This window comes from Eurypyga helias, unplaced genomic scaffold (assembly GCF_000690775.1).
Source record: "Eurypyga helias isolate BGI_N326 unplaced genomic scaffold, ASM69077v1 scaffold5579, whole genome shotgun sequence".
Classification (NCBI taxonomy): Eukaryota; Metazoa; Chordata; class Aves; order Eurypygiformes; family Eurypygidae; genus Eurypyga; species Eurypyga helias.
Genome location: NW_010272597.1, coordinates 30,415 through 51,210, shown reverse-complemented (window position 1 = coordinate 51,210; position 20,796 = coordinate 30,415). Strand labels below are relative to the sequence as shown.

General features: G+C 45.0%; 1 protein-coding gene across 1 annotated transcript in view; it reads right to left on the bottom strand.

The window, feature by feature from the left end:
* Positions 1–2,009: 2,009 nt before the first annotated feature.
* Positions 2,010–20,796, bottom strand: part of ABCC3 (ATP-binding cassette, sub-family C (CFTR/MRP), member 3) — a 35,263-nt gene continuing 16,476 nt past the window's right edge. Inside the window, exons 11-30 of the mRNA XM_010159168.1 lie at positions 20,414–20,617; positions 19,043–19,189; positions 18,560–18,647; positions 17,505–17,571; positions 15,643–15,769; positions 15,160–15,336; positions 14,158–14,325; positions 13,259–13,442; positions 12,164–12,269; positions 11,329–11,482; positions 9,746–9,953; positions 8,889–9,199; positions 8,011–8,210; positions 7,780–7,906; positions 6,889–6,990; positions 5,719–5,865; positions 4,697–4,855; positions 4,220–4,386; positions 2,846–3,040; positions 2,010–2,192 (exon numbers count right to left, since the gene is read on the bottom strand). Of these exons, the coding sequence (XP_010157470.1) occupies positions 2,084–2,192; positions 2,846–3,040; positions 4,220–4,386; positions 4,697–4,855; positions 5,719–5,865; positions 6,889–6,990; positions 7,780–7,906; positions 8,011–8,210; positions 8,889–9,199; positions 9,746–9,953; positions 11,329–11,482; positions 12,164–12,269; positions 13,259–13,442; positions 14,158–14,325; positions 15,160–15,336; positions 15,643–15,769; positions 17,505–17,571; positions 18,560–18,647; positions 19,043–19,189; positions 20,414–20,617 (3,147 nt within the window). The 3' untranslated portion in view covers positions 2,010–2,083. The remainder of the gene's footprint in view (positions 2,193–2,845; positions 3,041–4,219; positions 4,387–4,696; positions 4,856–5,718; positions 5,866–6,888; positions 6,991–7,779; positions 7,907–8,010; positions 8,211–8,888; positions 9,200–9,745; positions 9,954–11,328; positions 11,483–12,163; positions 12,270–13,258; positions 13,443–14,157; positions 14,326–15,159; positions 15,337–15,642; positions 15,770–17,504; positions 17,572–18,559; positions 18,648–19,042; positions 19,190–20,413; positions 20,618–20,796) is intronic.

Genomic DNA, 20,796 nt, shown 5'->3' with positions numbered 1-20,796 from the left:
TTCCTCCCTCCCTCCCTCCCCCCCCGCAGTTTCTTTGGAAACTACAGCAACCAAAGGATTTTATCGCCTCGCGTGAAGCATTTCCAGCCCAGCTTGGCCATAGGCTGTCCGTGGCCCCGTACTGGGGGCTGCAGAAGCTGCGTGCGGAGCGGGGAGCCCCCCGGACTAGCTGGAGGAAATGCTGAGGCGAGAACTGCATGGTAAGCTCTCGCCGCTCCAGCTTACTCCCTCTGGCTGGAGTTAGGTACCCGCCACAGCCTGGGGAAGGTCGCTCTCGCCCCGCAGTCGGAGCCGGAGCAGCCCCCCGTGTCACAGGTGAGGCGCTCGGCCCTGGGACCCGAGCCTGACCGCGCTCGCCCTCGCCCAGCGAACAGCACTGTGCAAGGGGGAGCACTTCCGCTGAGAGACTGAGCACACGAGAGGGAGCCCTCTCCCAGTCTGCCTTGTAGTCCCTGTCCAGTGTTCGCCTGGCAGCACGGATCCATGCGAACACCCCAATTTCCTGTGTGCCCCTTAACCAGGCCGAAGCTCAGTCTCTCACCAGTACGTTTTGTCACAACAAAACACCCTCTTCTGACAAGCGTCGGGGGTCAAACGTGAGTCATCTCCTTTTTATACCAAACTGCTGGTGGTGCACTAACTTCTGTAGAATGGAAGAGCAGGACTGTTGTTCCTTGCTCCACGCACGCAGCCTCCGGCACCGCAGGAAGCCGGACCCGGGAAGGTTCCAGGCTTAACCAGTCAGACCTACCAGAGGAAAAGCTCCGCGCTGGGCTGGTGTCCCCCTTGTTCCATCTCGCAGAGATGCTGATGGCTAGCTATGCATTCAGAGGAATATTTTTATACCTTACGCCGTTTATACACAGGTAATTAGCGCTCCTAACAACCTGCTCGGTGTATAATCATTACGTTACTGTGTGCGATAAATAATTGGGTACTTTGTGCTCTGCCAGATGAAATGTGACTGTCGGATGCTTGGCTGCAGATTCCTGTTTCTATTTAAGAAGTATTATTTATAAGAATTAATAAATGATTATTTTTGTCCTCTCAGAGTTATTCTGAACTTTACTTATGGGGAAACACAGGACCTTGCTCTTGCTGGATAAATTTCCAGAGTGCGTGGTGGAGGAAGTGGACAGCTAACGTAAGAGGCGTCTGTCAGATTCTAGCAGCAACTGCTGTTTAAACACAGTACTCCCTTTATCTAAGGGGGCTTCGTTATCAATAATAAGGTACATATTTATTTCTGCAAAAGAAATCACATGTTACTTCAGGTGATTACGTGATGAAAGAGATAAATTATATACACATCTGCTCAGCATGCATGTTCAGCTTAACTCACAGTGACTCCATACATAAGAGAGAGAGCAAAATTATAGTAATTCTGCGCCAGTAATGCCCCTGCGGGCACATGTAAATTAGTAGGAAACGTGCCGTTACGGATTCGTATTAAGCCACCTGTAGGTTCGGTTTTAACTGCACCTTACTTGTAATCCTTACGCTGAAGAGGGATTTTATAGTGCTGAAGTTGCCCTGGGCAGGGACACCAAAGGTCCCGGGACAGCTCACAGCCCTGAAGCTGTAGCCTTCAGCTCCCTTGTCCCGGGGGGAAATGCTGAAAGGAACAGGTTGGCCCCACTCAGAGATGACACATTATTTCGCTGTTTTTCAGCTGAGTCACTGTGTAACTGGGCCTGTCTCTGCACTTCAAAACCTGTGAATCCTTATGCAGACAACACGCAAATCAGGGGTATTTTGTACCATTAATATAATTTACTGATTATAAACCTGAATACAGTACATATTGCCCTGTGATACACACATTTTCTTGGCAGAATGTTTGGCATTCTTTGGGAAAAAGAGCATATAATAAAATACTTTATGTATATAGAAAATATTTAAAAATATAAAATTCACCTTCTGGTCCTTGTAATTGTAAAATACTTTGTTCACATATCACAAGTTTAGTCTACTACAAAAACTGCTCTGTAAATTACAGTACATTCACAAGTCACTTTTGTGGCAAGTCAGTAATATTAAAAATAACCCCAAACCCAACCCAAAAACCCAAGGGGTCTTCTTTTCATGCTAGTCCAGCATCTTTGGCCATATTGTAGAAAATACCTTTGGATGCTATAAGGCTTGCAGGTGTGTCAAATTCAGCTACGGATCCGTTGTCTAGCACAAGAACCCTGTGCAAAACAAAAAGGGGTGGGAGTGGGGGAACGTGTCAGAATTCCTGGCAAGAAACGTGATAGCCCTTCTTACTGCTGCTCTAATCTTTGCCTTGCCTTTGTTTCGCTCCATTATTTTCACACGCTGACACACGACAGGTGATAAACATTCTCCCTGAGCTGCTGTTTGATTTAAAGGTACAGGACAGTCACTGTCTCCCAGGGGTAATAAGGGGAGAGGAGAGAAGTGTCATACTGTTAGTTCTGGAATGGAAAATACAGTACCAGAAAGCCAAGGAGATTAAAATATATTGCTATACTTCATAAGCTTTTAAGTAATTAATGTGACAGGATGTTAGTGAAAAAGTTACAGCAGCTGCTGGTTTAAAAAGGAGCCATCAGCTTGCTGAGAGTGCCGTTAACGCAAGCGGGTAGTCTCTCTTGCGCAGCTCTCCTTAGCAAACAGAGAACCGGTTTCTTACGCTAGCAGAGGCACAGTCGGGTCTGGATGTTCTAGGATTATATGGCTTAAACATCATTGCTTACATACTACCTGACGAGAGCATCAGTGTGACTGTCTAAGACAAACCAGACCCTTTTAAGTGCTGCTTCACACACACCCGGTAAGCCGGTGAGCCTCCCCTGCCACGCACCACGAAGGGATTTTTTACCTTGTGTAGTCCATAATAGTGTTCAGCCTGTGCGCTATTGTCAGCACCGTGCAGTCCTCAAACTGGGTCCTGATTGTCATCTGGATAAGGTCATCCGTCTCGAGATCGATAGCCGCTGTCGCTTCGTCGAGGATCAGGATTCTCGTCTTGCGAAGCAGGGCTCTTGCCAGACAGATGAGTTGTCGTTGGCCAACGCTGGGAACAGAGACAGGGCTTTCACAAACGAGGCCCCACTCCCGCAGCTCTGCACTGCTCAGACTTGCTTGTGCTACAGCAGATTGCTCCTCAGGCAAAGTTACCAGAGATAAAAAGCAGCATGTGGCAAACAGCCCGGTCTGTCAGCCCCAGAGCTGACGTACCGCTGCAGCACTACTCGGCTAGTTTTAGCCTATTCCTGCCTGACCTAGGACTGACAGACCCACCAAACGCCCCCTTTCTATCACTCTGACAAAAGCCAGAGGAACTAGTGACCACAGTGCTCGTGGCCCAAGTTGCCAGAAACATGCCCCATCCCTGGATGTCTTCAAGGCCAGGCTGGATGAGGCTTGGAGCAACCTGGTCTAGTGGAAGGTGTCCCTGCCCATGGCAGGGGGGTTGGAACTAGATGATCTTTAAGGTCCCTTCCCACCCAAACCATTCTGTGATTCTATGATGATTCTATAACACGCACGGCTGTAACACCACTGAGCACAGGCAGAATGAAAACAGACACCAACCCAAAGAGGATTAAAAACAAAAAGGAAAAAGGGTTCTGAGGCTGCAAGTCCTTTCTGCCATCAAAAAAAACCCCCACCTGGGCAGCCCACACTTCCTCCCCTGCTACAACAGGACCCCAGAGCCAGCCTCTGAGTGTCTCTGCGGGGTGAGGAAGGAGCCGAACACTGACCACACACAAGACCTGGCTCCACCACAGCCTCGGAAGCCAGCGCAGCGTATCGAAGCGTGGCTTTTAACCATCCCCATTCATGTCCTCGCGGCTCTTCCCAAGGCAAGACAGACACTGCCGAAGCGTTGATTTCGGCAGAGAAATGCAGCGCAACAGCTGCACACCACGGCATTTCCCTTCCTACCACACCATGCTTAAGGGACTGCCTAGTCCCCGTACCCTGTCATCCCCAGACTTCTTTCTTTACTGACAAGACAGGATTTTGGTTTGAGAGAAATCCTTCCCAGCAGCAAAGAAGAAACGGATCATTCATGGCACAGGCAGAACGGCAGGCAAATGTCTGAGCCGTTGTGGTTTTCTTGAAACAGGGAAAGGTGGCTAAATCACTTCAGACGCAACAGACTGCAGTGTAAACCTGTGCGCAGGTGCTACCACTGTCAGAGCTAAGCGGAAGCCCCGTGTACCTTTCTAGTCCAACCATGCCTTACCTCAGATTTTCTCCACCTTCCGAGCATTCATAGTCCAACATGGATGGCTGACTGCTGACAAACCTCTTCAGGTGAGACAGTTCAAGAGCTTTCCATATCTCCTCATCTGAATACTTATTAAACGGATCCAGGTTCATCCTCAGTGTTCCAGAAAAGAGAACAGGATCCTGGATATAAACCCAAATATGAGTTATTGCTTTGAAGTCCCCACTGCGCTGCACACAGGCCACCTCCCAATCCTGTCCACTCTGAAAATACACACTCAAATTCCAGCTGTAAAGATGTTTTCTCCTAAATCCTGTTTTATAATCCAGCATCAGTTTATACAGTGGCAGAACAAGACCATCAAAAGTAAAAATAGATTGTTTTGCTGAAGTGTGAGTGCAACCAAGCATTTTCCTCTGTGGATAAAGCACCATTTATGGTTTGCTAAGCTGTCAGAGGTCCCCCCTTTATTGAGATACACAGAGACTGTACCTGAGGGATAATTGTTAGCCGCGATCGAAGGTCATGGAGACCAATCTCTGAAATTTTCACACCATCAATTCTTATTTCCCCTTTTACAGCTTCCAGGATCCTAAAGAGACAGAGCGTCATGGAGGACTTCCCCGCTCCGGTTCTGCCAACAATTCCAATCTACAACAAATTGCAGGTTTAACAACAAAGCGTTTAGTTAAACCAAAACCAAGCCCAACAAAAAAAACCCCAACCAAACCTGTGAGATCCCTCTGAGGGGTTTGACACGCGTAATCATCCTTCCCTAGAAACTGTGCCATATATTGTAACATATACACTGCCATTCCCGTAATTTGAATGATACTGATATAAATGCGTACACAGGCCTAGGGCATCCTACAAAACTTGGGTGATTAGCTGAAGGACCCGTGTTAGGAGTCCAGCCACTCAAGGCCAAGAAAGAAAGGCGGCTTTTCAGAGGGCAATTCCGACCTTCAGGTAAGCAGTGCATCTCCACTTCAGAAGGCAGATGTCATCCTGTCTGCTCAGCGCAAGGGTAATTCTCTTCCGGTAACAGTGGAGACTTCCCCATGTTAATTGTTCTGTCACCAGCAGGCAAAACCCGGAACTTTCAACCACAGCATGAAGCAGCGAATCTCCCAGAACAAAGACAATCCCCCGATTAAGGAAGCAAATAATTTCATTTCCTTCCATGCCAAAAATTTCCCAGGGCAAGCCAGGCAGTGGAAAAAGCTGGAATTCCTTCTCCCATCTGCACTGCTTCAGAAAAGCGTTCCTCTCACTGAGGTTTTGTCACTGGTGCCTCCTACATGCCTGTTGCAAACCTAACCTGGGAAGTCCAGAAAGCCCCAGGCAATGGTCCTACTGCTTCCAGCCTGGAGGAGCCTGGCACACTGACAGCACGGCTGCAGTGCCAGCTGGAGGAGGTCTCTACTGCTGGGGTAGAGCCTGTCCTCTACTCCACGGTTATCCCGGGAGGCCCAGGGCAAAGCTCTAGCAAGGACATACAGCTGGTAACTCACCTTTTCTCCACCGTGCACTTGGAGGTTTAGACCCTTCAGCACCAGATCCAGGCCCTTCCTGTACCTCACGGAGTAATTCACAAACTCCAGCTCTCCCTTGGATGGCCAGTCTTCTGGGGGACTTTTGCCCTCGATGATCCAGGGAGCCTAAGGAAAACAGACGTCAGAAATGCCTCATATACGTTTAAGAAAAAATAATTCAAACTCAGATACAAATATGAACATATGTGGGTTACTAGAAATATATCTGATAAATCAAATCTCCCTTACCAAATACATTTATACTAATGTGAGAAAAACATGATTTCCTAGGTATCCACCCATTTTGGTCTTTGTTGTGAAGCTTACAGTAAAAAAAAAAAGTCTGAGGATACAGGACCAAGTCCTCAGTGGATATAAATTAACATTCTTTTTTCCCCTAACGTTAATACCACAGTGCCTGACGCATGCCAGCTCGACTCTGGCTTATAACATGTATCATGCATCTTGTCTAGCTTTCTTTTAGCTCCCAGATCTCTAGATCCATACACTGCGGCTCTCCTCAGATTCTCCATTTCCTAATTCTTAGTCTCCTATCACGTACACAGGGCTAACAAAACCCAGTGTGTTCACAGAGCAGCAGATTTCCCAGGACAGCTCCATCTGCCACCTTTAAAAGTATCTGGCACAAAGGTGGGTGATTGGATGATCTTCCCGGATTAGGCAACACTGAGTTCCTAGAGACGTTCTGCTCTCGTGGGAGAGGAGGACTGATTAAGCTGATTAAATATGAAATGAAATGCAATGAAAACATGTGCATAGCCTGATAATGGTAACTGCAGCTGTGCTCACTAGCAGGACCACAGCACCACCCACGCAGGTAGGACTATGCATCAAACACTTCAAACCCCGTGGGAGCAATATTCTGATGGTGAAACTCATCTCTCTTGTGCTATAGCCACTCACAGTAGCAGGAAATGAGATGCTAAGCACAGACTGCATGACAGCAGTAATAATTTGGAGCTGTGATAGCATAAATTACAGTTCAGAGCGTGACATTTGTTCAGGCTAAATGATAACACTCTCGGAGCAGGAACTGTCCCTCAAGAGTCTAAAGAAAGACCATGTAAATATGTGCGTTAAAATTTTGCCACGCTTGTTGGTGAACGTGCCGGACGCTTGGTAACTGACCTCTGTTTCAGTTTCTGAATACTCTTTTATTCTTTCAACAGCCACAATGTTAGTTTCAAGCTCAGAAGTCATTCGGACCATCCAATTCAGAGACAAGGTCACCTTGGAGAAGACAGGGAACAAATATCACCCACAGAGGAACCACAGATTTAGTAATAACAACAACAACAGCACCGCTACTAAGACATGGATTCACATTAATACAACAAATGGTATCGTTATCTTTGTATCAACATTAATAGAGTTACTGGGAGAAGAAGTCTCTACAGATAATCAGGTGCTGTTGGGGACAAGCCTATGCCTCCCCTGGTGATTTAACAAATGGCCCTCTCAAAAAAGCTGGTTGGGTCATTCCCCTAGTCGTGGGTCCCACTGGAAACTCGCTAACAGCAATCCAGCACCCTCATGGTATCTAAAAAACTTCTGGCAAGAGTGAGGCCATTAAATCTGCTAAACTGTCCACAGCTCAGGTGAGTCATCTGTCTTGCCTATTTATAAACCCTGCTGATGTGCCCGTGACTAGCTGGACACACAGATGTGCGATGCAGCAGGCATGATGCAGGGCATGTTAACCCCATGCTGCTCAAATGACTCGTTCTTGGTCAGTGCTACCTGACGCTTCCTGAGCTTCCTGCATGCCACTGCTGGGGATACTGGGGTGCAGCACAACCTAGCTGCTCCCACAGTGCCCTGAGGTCCTACTGCACAGGAACTTGCCGATGGTCTGTCAGCATTCAGTGTAAAACTCTACCGTTTCCAGATGTCCCTCAACTGATTCTTATTATTTCCTTAGTAACTTCAGCTCTAACAGCCGCTTCAATTATTGCTAACGTATCCATACCATCTACAAAAAGGCAAACCCACCAGTGAACAGAAAGCTGTAATACATACCTGTAACGCGTAAGACACTGAAAGTCCTACCAAGCCAGCATTCAGGCTGTTTTTACCGATCACAGCAAAAAGGGCAGCAAAGAGGACAATACAGTTCCCCACAAATTCTACTCGAACGCCCAGCCACCTGGTGAAAAGGCAGATGTAAGGGGAGTGATAAAGGGTTGCTTGGAGCAGTTGCGCAAACACACGATTATCAAAGTGGAAACAAGAAGTTACGTGCCCTTTTACCTGTTTGATACTATGCCAGGATAGTAACTCTTCTGATTTTCATCCATCTTCAGATCGCTGATGTCTATGAAGGACTTGACTCTTCGATAGGCTCTGATGACACTGGCCCCTGAGACTGTCTCTGAGAAGTGGGAGTAGATGGGGGATCTGCTCACGGACTCCAGACGCTTCAGCTGGCGAGAGGTCGCTACGTAGAATCGCTGCCGTTTATGGGAAAAAATCAAAGGGTACGTTGAATACTTTCTCTTATTAATTAACAGTGAAGAAATAGTTAGGTTAAGGATCTAAAGGAGATTGCTGCTGCTTCAACCCTCCAAAATATTCTCTGTAATTAAGAGGAGTTTCAAGAAAGTTACCTTTACTTCATTCCACAACAGCTTATTGGGCAATACAGTTTCTATAGACTGTAGGTTGAATTTATCTATGTCCCTTCAAATCTAGTTAATACAGCCTAACAAAATGAATCCATTTGTAGGAGCATTTTCCAAGAAAATGAAAATGAATTTGCACCTCCATTAGCAGGCGTCTATTTACACTCTACAAAATAAGCTTAATTTTCGCTCAGATGTCAATAAAACCGATGCTTTCCGTTTTCAACATTTTAACTCGTCACTACCTTAAAAACTTGCCAATATGTTAGATTTATACACACTTCAATATAAGGACGTGCACTGCAGCTCTATCTCTGCAGTAGGTTTATTTCTTATTACTTAAAAGCAAAAAAAAAAAAGGTAAGTAAATAATGTTTTGTTTCCATAAACATGTAGTTACTACAGGCATTTTAATATTTCCCCAAATTCATGTTGTTTTTCCTAAAAAGAAACACGAGCAATGGACTAAGAGTCATTGCAATGGCAGTCAGGTATTTTTCCAGTTACCTGAACAAAGAAGTAGAGAATTGCAAGCGGAACTATAACCACAGCGAAGAGTGGAGTACTCGCTATGATCACAATCATCGTCGATAAAGAGGTGAAGAACGTTCCGAGGAACATCAGGATGGTGGGTGGGATTACTTCATCGATCACATAGATGTCCTTGGAAAAGCGGTTGATGATTCGGCCGGTTGGAGTGGTGTCGTAGAAGGACTGCGGGGTGTGAAATTTGTTCTCCAGCAGAGCCGCATGGAGCGTCCGGGCAGCGTTAATGCCTCCCATGGCCAGGGTGAAGGAGCAGATGAGGACTATGAGGCCTAACAGGTGAAGAGGAGACGGGTAACCAGTGCACACGGTGTTCCCGCTTCGCAGCTCTGACACTCAGCAGTTTCTGCTGTGCTAGAAGATGGTTTTTTGCTTTGCTATATTCCCCGTCCACCCTTCTCTTCCCATGCGCATTAGCACTGCGGTCACCGCTGCCTACGACACGGGAACACGGCCTGTAGGTTTCACCATGCTGGCCACATAAAAAGATGCACAACCATCCTCCCTCTGCTTTCCGCAAGCCTCCGTGAAGTCCTAACGCTACAACTCCACCCCAACTCTCCTGTCTCTGCTGCACCTCAGTTCTCATCCTTTCTCTCCAGCTTCCACGTCGCCTCTTCCATCTCCTCCAAGGGCTTCACAACCAAATTCAAAGTGTTGGGCTGAGCTCAGACTTTGTAGCTCCAGGTTACGTTATCTCCCTTGCTTAAGATAGGATCTGGGGGGCAATTTTGAACCATCACCAACTACTGCCATGGCTTTCCCGGCTAATTCCTCTTTACTAAACACGGAGACATCGTGATTTCATCTGGTCTCACCTTGCAAGAGGCCCAAGGCAGCATAGACTCCGATTCGCATGGTTGTGTTGTGCTGGGTCCCGTTTATCACCGGCTCGTTGGTCCAGTCACTGAGCCACACGTTGGCCCCAATAGCAGCAGCATTTTGACAGCAATATAGGAGACATATCACTAAAGAGATGACAGGGCTGACAGCCTTCACGTATTGCCAGAACACCGTTAGCTTCACCTGCAAAATCACACAGCAAAGCTGGTTTGTACAACTTACACAATCAGGAGTTCAGACAGAAGAAGAGAAAAAAATTCTTCAGCAGAGGAAGCTCTAAGTTCAAAACTGCCCGAACTCTAACATTCCACAGAGAACAGTTCATCTGCCTGAGCTCCCCGTCAGGGAGATGACTTCAAAAACAAGTCAGAAACTTCTCAGAAAAACTCTTTTCTTCCATTTTGAGGAACTGTATTTTATTAGTTTTGTGGGATTTTAGTTTTTAAGACTATGCCAGAGGGGGGTAAAGAAAAAAGGCTGATCAAATGGCAGCAGAGGATGGGTAACAAGAGCAGGAGCCAAGATTCTCCGGCAAAGAAGCAACTTGGCAGGCGTATCGAGCTCAGGACTACTTTAAATGGCCTATTTAAGGAAAAGTGCTGAATATGCCCCCATTCAGGTGTCTTTACAGCACCTGAAATGAGGTACCAAATGCTAGTGCACCCCAACGGGAACATAAACAGATGATGCTTGTGGCAAAAAGTCAAGAAGCTATCTCTAAGGTAGTGCAAAAAGGCAGAGAAGCAAGAGACAGACACTCAGGACAAAACTGTCTGTAAAAAAGCATAAGGAGGAATAATTAAAAGACCAAGTATTGTTGGTTAGGGACTCTGAAAGCTAAAATAACCCACAGAAAACGTTAATTACATGTCTGTGCCATGGACCATGTATATCAGACTAAACAGGACACACTGAGCCTTCTGAAATGGAGGGAAGGGGCTTAATTTAACTAATCTCCCCGCTCCTATTCCATGCACTGCTCCTTTCTATCCCTTCCTTTTACTTTTGTATTCTCATCTTCTCTTTTTTCTCCTTCTCTTTTTTCTCCTTCTCTTTTTCCCTGTTCCCATTTCACTCCCCGGCCCTGCTCAAGGAGAGTACAGCCCCTTTTGCACCCATGAGCATAAAATGCTCTCGGAGAGGGGGTGGCGGGTATCACTGGGAGCAGACCCACCGGCACACAGCAGGCAGCTGGCTTCTATAACCCACTGCTGCAGCTGCACTCGGCAGCAGCCAAACCATTTAGAAAGCCAAGGGTGCTGAAAGCTCTGCAGTGCAAAGACAGGGCTGACGGAGCGCAGTGCTAGGCAGTATCAGGTGACTGGGGCAGGAGCTGGAAGGGGCTTTATTTTTTTTTTTCTACGCACCTAGCCCTTGCCAGGTGCAGAAACGTCTGCTGAAATCCCAAATCTGAATGATCTGTGACCACCAGATTAATGCCTAAAGCCCGCAGTCATAATTTATACAACACATAGAACTGGATCAAATGTAAAAATAAAAACTATTTTTTCAAACAGAATAAAAAACATAGAGAAAGAGAGGGGGAATCAAACCATACCGTTCCCGTTTCAGTGGTTTCAGCCTGTATAAGTTTCTCGTTAGGGTTTTTTCTTGGCAGAGGCGGCTCTGCTGGCTTCTTTTCACAGACTCTTCGTTTCGTTGACATTTTGTTGGGACATTCTCCTCCCTCAGAAGATATTACACTAAGTTCCCTAGTCAAAACAAAAAGAGTCATTAGGAGAAAAAGGGCATATTGTGGCAGTGCTAAGGCAAGACTGGGATGCAGCAGATTGGACTTACTCCCAGCTCGTCTGCTGAGTTCCCATGCCAGCCTCACTCACAGCTACGGGTGCTTGTACCACCCCTCTGAATGTTCAGTGATACCAGAAATAGAGTTCCGAGCAAAGGCTGTGGCCAGGCCCGGGCTCTTTGGTAAAAGGCCTTGAGAGGCTTCATTGCAAGACACACATTTCACAGCCAACCCGAGTGTCCCTGTTTCCACATCAACAGCTGGACAGCGTTTACGGGGATGGTTATGAACACTTTAAAGATGTCCATGATTTCCAATGGAAAGGCGTAATGCAAAAGGTTTATTTATTGTGCAATTGGTAGTCTAGTGTTGTGGTGGTAAATACATGCAGTGGTGCTGCCCAGAGAACCAGAGCTGCTTTAAGAAATTGGTTCAGTTCAGATTAAAAAGAAGATTGCTGGAATAGATGTTTCATCTTCTTTGCGTGTTCTTCCACATTCACTTTCAAAGACACTAAACCAATTTATTTATAAGAGGAAACTATGGAAACTAAAGCCCAGACTGAGCAGCAGTATGTGGCTAACATCTTGCAGATGTGTTTCACCCCAGACACAGACTATAAACACATGAACCTCATGTTTACCTAAGAAACTGTTTGCGGACCTCGTTTGTCACTGGTTCATTATCTGCCAGATCGGTGTGGATGCTGAGGGTGTCTTCAGCTAACAAGACTTCTTCCTCCTCCAGCACTGCAAGACAAGATCATGCACATTTTTTGCTGAATAAAGCAGAAAGCACAGAAAAAGGTAGCTACGCAAAGCAAGAGTCATGTAAAACAATACCACAGCAGGAAAAGCATAGTGCATAAACTCCCCCATCGTTCTGCTTACATCCCTTCTGCGCATCGCTTCTCCCACCTAAACTGCAAAGATCTTGTGAGGCAGGTAGGCTGCCAAATCCATTTACATCACATGCCTTTAGTGCATCAGAAATGCTAAGCCACAGCTGCATAGTTGGTTCTAGCTAAATTCACTCGTAGGGCGTGCTCCAGGCATGAGCTTGGGGTGGGGGAGTTGTCAGGAGCCTCTGCTGTTGCTTAAAGATGTCATGCATGTTCCCCTCTGCCTGCCTGGAGAGCAGCAGTGCTGCCATCAAAGAGCGTGGGAACGCTGTCACGCAGAGGAAACATTTACCAAAATGCTTTAATGTTGTATCGTTTTATCAGAATCAAACCAAGCTGAAAAGTAGCCCAAGGTTAAAATGTCATTTGAACTTTGCTACATGAAAAAACCACAATGACATAGAAACAAAGAAGAAATACCACACTCTGGGTAGCCCTTTTGGTAGCAAGCCCAGCTTGTTCTTGGCTACTCCATTGTCCTGCTGAGCCTGAGCTTGTAAATAAATTGTAAACTATATTCCCTTTTATTATTTATATTCTATTCCCTTCTATAGTTATGCTATTTATATTTTCCTTGTAAAATAAATTCCCAACTTTAAAATAATTTCTAACAAAAGAATTGCTTTTTTTCCTAAGACAAACCATATGAATTTTGCAAGGAATTTGTGAAAACATTTATCAATAATCCAGACCTGGCCATAGCAAGTAATTTTCATGGTAGCACAGAAAGGCAAATGCCAGGCTGTCATGAAGCAGCAGGGGATACTTTATACAGAGAAAACATCTGTAATGTAGCTGACAGAAAAAGACACGTTTTAAGAAAAAGCAATACTTTACTTGTTGGTTCATCCTCTTCAATATCTTCATCAAGTGCATAATTTCGCAGGAATTCTGCAAAGGCCTTGTTTTGTTTCAGAAGGTCTTGGTAAGATCCCATTTCAGAGATTTTACCATCTACCAGCACAACTATGTGGTCTACCTGAGGCAGGAAGCTGATGCCATGGGTCACCAGAATTCGGGTCTAGGTAGGGAAAAAGAGAAAAACCTCACATCGCAGTTGTAGGTGTGGGGACTAACACTACTCAGCAATCCAAATACTACTGTATTTTTGGGACAGGCGGTGAGTTATCATGTCAAGGTGAATACACTGTCTTTTGTTAGCCAAATTAGATTGGAAATACGTACATGAAACTACTGTGCTGATATAACCACAGAGGGAAGTAAACCAACTGAATTATCATCCCCCTTTCCCCCGGGCTGATTTTCTTTGCAGCCCTTCCTTTTTGAGCTCTGAGATAGTCTGAGAAGGTACTGTTATGAGAACATAACAGGAGTAGAAGGGGAAGCAAAGGCTGCAGTTCGGTCGCATACTGTAAAATCAGTAAGCTGCTACAACTCCTCACTGCACTGCCTCCACGTAACAGCTAAGCTGACCACCCTGCCAAGTTTCTGCAACTGTCTTGTTTGCGCAGATCTCAGAGCAGGGATTGGAAAAGACAGACCAGGTTTCTGCCTCTACATGTTTCGACTCGACCACATCACTTGCGGGCATGCCTAGGCCGCAGCTCACTCCAGAGTCTGTGTTGTGGGGAAAAGGTGACCACGTTGCCAATTCAGCGCAGAAATGCAGGAATGATTCAGCACTCAAGCCTCGGCGGTGAAATAGCTTTCCTGCTACCTATCAGTGTTTTCTGAGCTTGGGTGCATTTTTAGAGAGGATGTAAATGTCAGCTTACTTTTCCTTTAAGTACCCCATCTGGACCAATAACTTTGTCAAAGATGTGCTTTGCAACATGCGAGTCCACAGCAGAGAGAGGATCATCCAAGAGGTAAATGTCAGAGTTGCTGTACACCGCACGCGCGAGGCTCACTCGCTGCCTCTGGCCACCTGAGAGGTTGATGCCCTGAAGGGAAAGAGGAGAGAACAGAACGTATCACACAACCCTCCTCCAAAACCAGCTATGACTTTTTATGGCTCTCACCCAGTCAAACGCACGGATGCTAAATTGCAACATGATACACTGAAGAGAATAACTCACTCTGAGCCAGAGACAGGAACAGAACGCCTCTAAATCTGTTTGTTCACTGCCAAACTTCCAGTCACCCAGCAATCTGGAGACGGAATAAGCCTCTTGCTTAATAAGCTCCTAAAGGGAGCTGTTAAAATGCAAAACTATAAAAAGGAAGACCGTCAACCAGGATGTAAAATATAAACATTCAAAGCAGGGCTGCGGCACCTGGAACATCTTCCACATCTCTCATCTTACATACAAATCTTCATACCCACCCCACTGCATGAGAGCCATCTCAAATTTAGTGCTCTATGAAAAAAAATACATCTTTGTTGGTAATCACAGATGTAAAAGTTTCTCATTAAAATGAGGTGTTAAGGGATGATCATACCACTTTTTCACTTGACGCACACCATATGTTCCCTCCCTTTTTATCCCTACAGGAAAAGGAAAGACTTCTAAGTATTCTGGACAGATGCACCTTTACAATCGGACGGATGCTCTGAGCTTCCAGGGCTAGATGTACAATTATGCAACACGGTAGAAAGACACACAAAGTTAGCAACATCCAACTGCCTTCCACGGAACTGCCCAGCATGTTTCAGTGTTGTCTGAATGTTGTGAAGATCAAACATCAAGTGCTGACTTTACAGCAATCTCTCTTTAGCTAGACAGAACAGATAGCACCAAGCAGGTCTGACTCAAAAAAGCCCAAACCAAACCTACCTTCTCTCCAATCTCAGTCTGATCTCCTCCTGGCAGCACTTCCAGGTCAGTTTTTAAAGCACAGGCCTCCAAGACATTTTGGTATTTCTGTTCATTAGGAGCTTGGCCAAACAAAATGTTATCTTTCAGCGTGGCATTCTGGATCCAGGCTTGTTGAGGCACATAAGCAACAGAACCCTTGAACAAGGAGGGAGAAAGGAAACCTCTGACTTGTAACAAGCAGCAATCCAACAGCTCTGATGAAGATCTGCAGCACACAGATCTAGGCCCTGTTTGATATACATTCACGTTATGCGTGTATGTGTGCTAATTGCTGATAAAACACAACTGAACAGGTATGGGCAAAACCCAAATAAACACGCGGACAGGCTGGCGTAAGAGCGAAGAGAATTCCCCCTGCAGCCTGATGAACATGAAAACAATGGCAGGCATAAGCAGCACATTTCCATAGCATCGTTAAAAGGCACCATAAACAATACCAACCTTCACAGCCACTTCTCCTTCCAGCTTTTCCATCTCACCCAGGAGAGCAGACACCAGGGAAGACTTCCCACAGCCAACATGGCCAACAACAGCAACCAAAGCACCACTGGGGACCAACAGATTTACACTGTGGAAGAAACAGGCTGGAAATTAATTAAACATTAGTTTACTAAAGACATTATGGGTCTTTAAACCAGGGCTGAAATACACAGTGACAAACCAGCCTGGCTGGATATAGTAAGCATGGCGTGGTCACTGGTCTTCTCCTCCCTTTACCATCAGCTGTAACCAGAACTGTAGGAGTTATCAGAAACCCAGCATTAATCTATCCCATTGGTTGTTAAATCAGTAGGATTGGTATCAAACCTTCTGAAGCTGTGTCACATCAGACCATCAGCAAGCAAAACCGGGTTAAAAAGCTCTTTGAAAGCAGATAATCTTCCAGAATTCTTTTGGATTTTGATTTTACAACCAAGAGCAATTGTACAAAGCAGTGAGTACATCCCCTCTAAGGATGTTCAAACTGCTTCGGGACCGTATTTCCAGTGCTAGTAAATAGGGTTCACAGTGACACAAGAAAACCAAAACTTTCCCACTTAAAATTCTTTACTGTTTTCCCCACTATGTTCTTAAAGGTACTGCTGTAGGTCCTGGGTTTGAGGGTGAACTGATACAGAAATGACTGATGGACACAGCCTCTTTGCCATCAAAATGCCTTTCAGTAATGAAATCGAGCCAAGCTTCTGTTTGCACAGATTCTGCTGCACAACTAGGGCTCTAATGCTTATGCAGATTCTTACCAAGCTCTTTCATTTTCATTCCCTCTAGCTGAGTTTTGCCTTACTGCTACTTTAGCAAGTCACCAGGTATCTTTTAGGCCCAGGTGGCTAGCAATTTGAGCTGGAGCAGCAGGGTTCCTTCTGAAAAAAACCCCAGAACACTGAAGTCAAAGCGGCTGCACATTTGGTTGCCCGAACCAAAATGGCTCCTTTGAACTGTAAAAGCATCTTGCTTGCAGGTTATCCATGTATTAACACGTGTTAACAGAATACACTCAGCACAGCAGCACGAGCTCCTTAGACCGAGAACTCTAAGAATACTTACCAGGTTTCTGCGATTTTGATCTGTCAACAAAGCGTAACATAATGAAGTAGATGCTCCCAGACAAATTCTGTTTGTACCCATTCAAAAAGGCAAATGAGCAAAACATGCACCCCCCTGGAATGGAAATGGCCCAGCCACAGAGATAAGTCTGCTACAGGACTCTTAAAGAATAGACCACTTTGCACAAAGTCGAAACCCAGACATCTCCTCTGTCCTCATAATCCACCAGATCAATTTGATTTGTCCAATGCTTCAGCCAATAAAAAGTCTATTTAAGAAATGTACGTGAGCAAATGAGCAAAACATGCACCCCCCTGGAATGGAAATGGCCCAGCCACAGAGATAAGTCTGCTACAGGACTCTTAAAGAATAGACCACTTTGCACAAAGTCGAAACCCAGACATCTCCTCTGTCCTCATAATCCACCAGATCAATTTGATTTGTCCAATGCTTCAGCCAATAAAAAGTCTGTTTAAGAAATGTACGTGGCCTTTCTCTCCTTTTTTATGCTACTTCATGCTAGTCGCTGTGGAGTTCAAGACTTACAGTGCTGCTCTGCAAAGCCTAAACACCATGAGGCATGAGGATTATCTTGATGTTTTAAAGGCAGAAGAGATGCACATATAGGGTGTGTGAAAACAACCTTTTCCAGAAGTGAGCTTGCAGATATCACTAGCCACCTTTCAAAGAGACCTCCCAGGAGCCAGACACCAGGAAGCAGGTAGATGTTGTACTGCAATGGCATAAAGAAATCTTACTCTTTCAAAGAGGGCTTAAGCTCCTTTCCCCAGCTGAATGTCGCATTTGTTACACTGATGGCACTGCCTGCACGACAGAAACACAATAGAGAAGGAAGGAAATGCGTTACACAGAATTGTGTGGCTGAGAAGACTGGCAGACAGAGGAATCCTTATTTATGTACACTGCAGTTCCCTTTTCTACTGACATGGGAAGCACAGTCTCATGACTGTGGGTCACAAGACAGGCTTGTTCGGAGTGAAAATAACCGTTCCCAGTTTAAGCTAAAGGCTGTGAGCTTACAGACCTACGGAGCTGAAAAGCTGTCCTGTTCACCCTGCTCCAGCGAGGCCTGTCCTAACATTTGCTGCTCAGAATCCCCATCCAACTGTTAGCACAACTTTGCTTAAGAAACCACTTTCAAGTCGGTAGGAGACCACCGCATGCTGTTGACTTTGATGCCTCAGACTGAATTTGCCTCTGCACAGCTTCTGCTCGCCACACTAACAAGTTACAGATCTGCAGGCTGTCTTTACCTCCCGGTGGGGTGGTGTCTAACAGTAATTGCGTGACAGCCACACAGCCATCCCTCCTCCTGGTTGGCGGTATCACACAAGAGAGGTTTCAAACCACAGTGTCACCAAAGTGCATTACATGAGAAAACACATTTTTTTTGAGACCAACTGGCTTGCTCATTTGTTTTGGGATACTGTGTCCAACAGAAGAAATCAAATCTGTTTATAATGCTCCTGAGCATTTGTGCAGTGTGAAAGGTTGGAGCAGCTCTCGCTGTCTGTAGTCAGTGGATGCACTGCATTATTCAGTGCTGTCAGCATCCCACTGCAGACACAAACTCAGGCCGAATTACTCAGCTCAAAGCTGAAAAATATAGCCAGAAACCTTTGTAATTTCCACACAGCCTGAACAACAAACACATACTTTTCAAAGGAGCAGCTGCTTCTTTTAAAACACAAGATTATTGTTATTTTCTTTTTTTTTTTTCATAACTGAACCAGTTCAAAACAAACGCAAGACCTTTGTATTTGGGAATTTAGAAAAATACTAATGTCTTTACCTGGCGCAATCGCTTTTGTTTCCACACAATTTGGATCCAGTTCATCATGACTCAGGAACTGCTGAATTCTCTTGAGGGAAACGCTTGTCTAAGAAAAGATCACGGCATTATTTTATCATTCTTTTAATGGGGACTTAATGCTCTTACGAGTGAAAAAGAAAGCATGCAGAATGGCTTAAGCTTTCACCCCATGGGCTTCCTGAACAGTGACTCATTCTTTCCCTGCAATCAGTCTTATGGTGAAATTCAAGCTTGTAACTGTGAAATTTCTCAGACCAAGCTGAGTTCATCTGAGTGAAGCAAAATTCACACAGACAAACGCAGTCGGAAGATGTCAGGCTTTCTAATACAGGGCAGCAGTAGAGAAAGGGAACTAGAAAGAAAACCAGCTAACAGGCCGATGCAAGGGATCCCCGCATTTCAGAAAGCGGGGCCATCCGGGGTTCTTTGTTCAAAAAAACTTAAGCACCTGATCCTCCTTACCTGCGCAACATTGCTAATGACTTGTGGAAGCATATTGAGGGGAAACTTCAAAATATTAAACAAGGAGAGTGAGACAAAAGCCTTTTCTGCATCCAGGATGTTCTTCTCATCCACAGAGACATACACGGCGAATGTCGTCAACGCCACCTGAAAGCCAGACAGTGAGTTTATTATTTTTACTGTGAGATGGATGTGATATTCTGACATTTTAAAAAGCAGTCAGGCCTGATAGGCATCTCTGAAATAAAAGTACCAACAACAAAACTGGACAAATTCTCCATTTCTGACCTTTTAACACGCTTTAAGAATGACAAGTCACACAAACACATTGATACAAAGAAGGGCACGCAGAATAAAATAACTTCCAGCTTACTAATGGCTACGTTTGGCTGACCTAGGAGATTCAAGAGGTGAACTACAGAACTCGGGTAAATAAAAACGAGAAGTGGTTATCTGGCTGTGGTTTGGCTGCATTTCCAACTCCACCCAACCAAATTTTCCCATTGTAAAGTGCAGGCTAAGCAAACAAGACTTACTGATCAATAGGAAAGGGAGTAAAATCCAAGTTACTTGCTGGTGCCTGTATGACAGGGACCATCCACTGTGGAGGGACCATCCTACACAGGAAACTAACGGTGAGCGGGAAGGGGAGGATGTACTTAAGGAAGTGCATTAACTTTAAGGAAACATGAAAGAGTCAGGATCTTGAGGCCGTTCATATTTCTGCAGGGTTGGGCCTTTGATCTTGAAAACAGTTGGCTAGTAATATTTTTGACAAAGCACTTATCTGACTGTTTTTATTCACCAAAGGCAAAACTCTTTCTGCAAAAGGGATCTTTTTTTTTGGGAAAGAGAAAATTGAGGAAAAGGCATTTCAGAATTGGCAACGTATCATCTGGGCTTTATTTTTTTACATTTAATGAATCTTTTTTTAGGTTGCAGAATAATTTAACAACTCCCTCTCCCACTAAAACAAGCAGAGCACTGTAACAGACAGGTAGAAATGAGAGCTCAAGACAGACATCATCCTGATTGACTCAATATTTTTTTTTGGCTATTTTTGCTGTTCACAAATATCTCTGAGGTTTCAAATTCCAGTTTCAATTTGTTATGGGAAGTACTTTGAAGTGGTTGGAAATTCTCCTGAGACAGCTATTCCCAGCTTCCACTGGCAGGCTTTATCAAGAAATACTTTAATACCAATTAACAAAAAGGCTCTGGAGAACAGGGAACTTTGCTTCAAAGCATGTGAATAATTTTTTTAAAAAGTATTTACATTTTATTCCTATGTACATTTAGCAAGCAGAAAGCCTCACACATCCTTCAAGGATGTACTTGTACGGCTTAGAAAGTCATGCAAATTCAATTTACCAGAAACGGGGCGCTGATCCATGCAAAAGTGGACAAAGAATTGAGATAGGCAGATTTCTTCAAAACTCGCAGCTCATTCTTTCGTATCTCCAGCACTTTTTCTGAAAACGATGGTTCCCAAGCATAGAGCTTCAGCACCTTTATGCCACCCAAAATCTCATTCATTAATTTAATGCGGGAGTCTTTATATCGCATTTGTTCCACCTAGGTGATGAGTAAACACAGGAGACAGAATGTCACGGGAATGACTAGAAAAGAGCTTTCAACATCTCGTCTCACAGCTGTGACGGTCCTTGGGCTGTTTCTACAGAGGATGCAAAAGGTAATTAAAGAAAGCCAGACTCTTAGCCGTCAGCTTAGTGTGCAAGTCTATACCTCCAAAG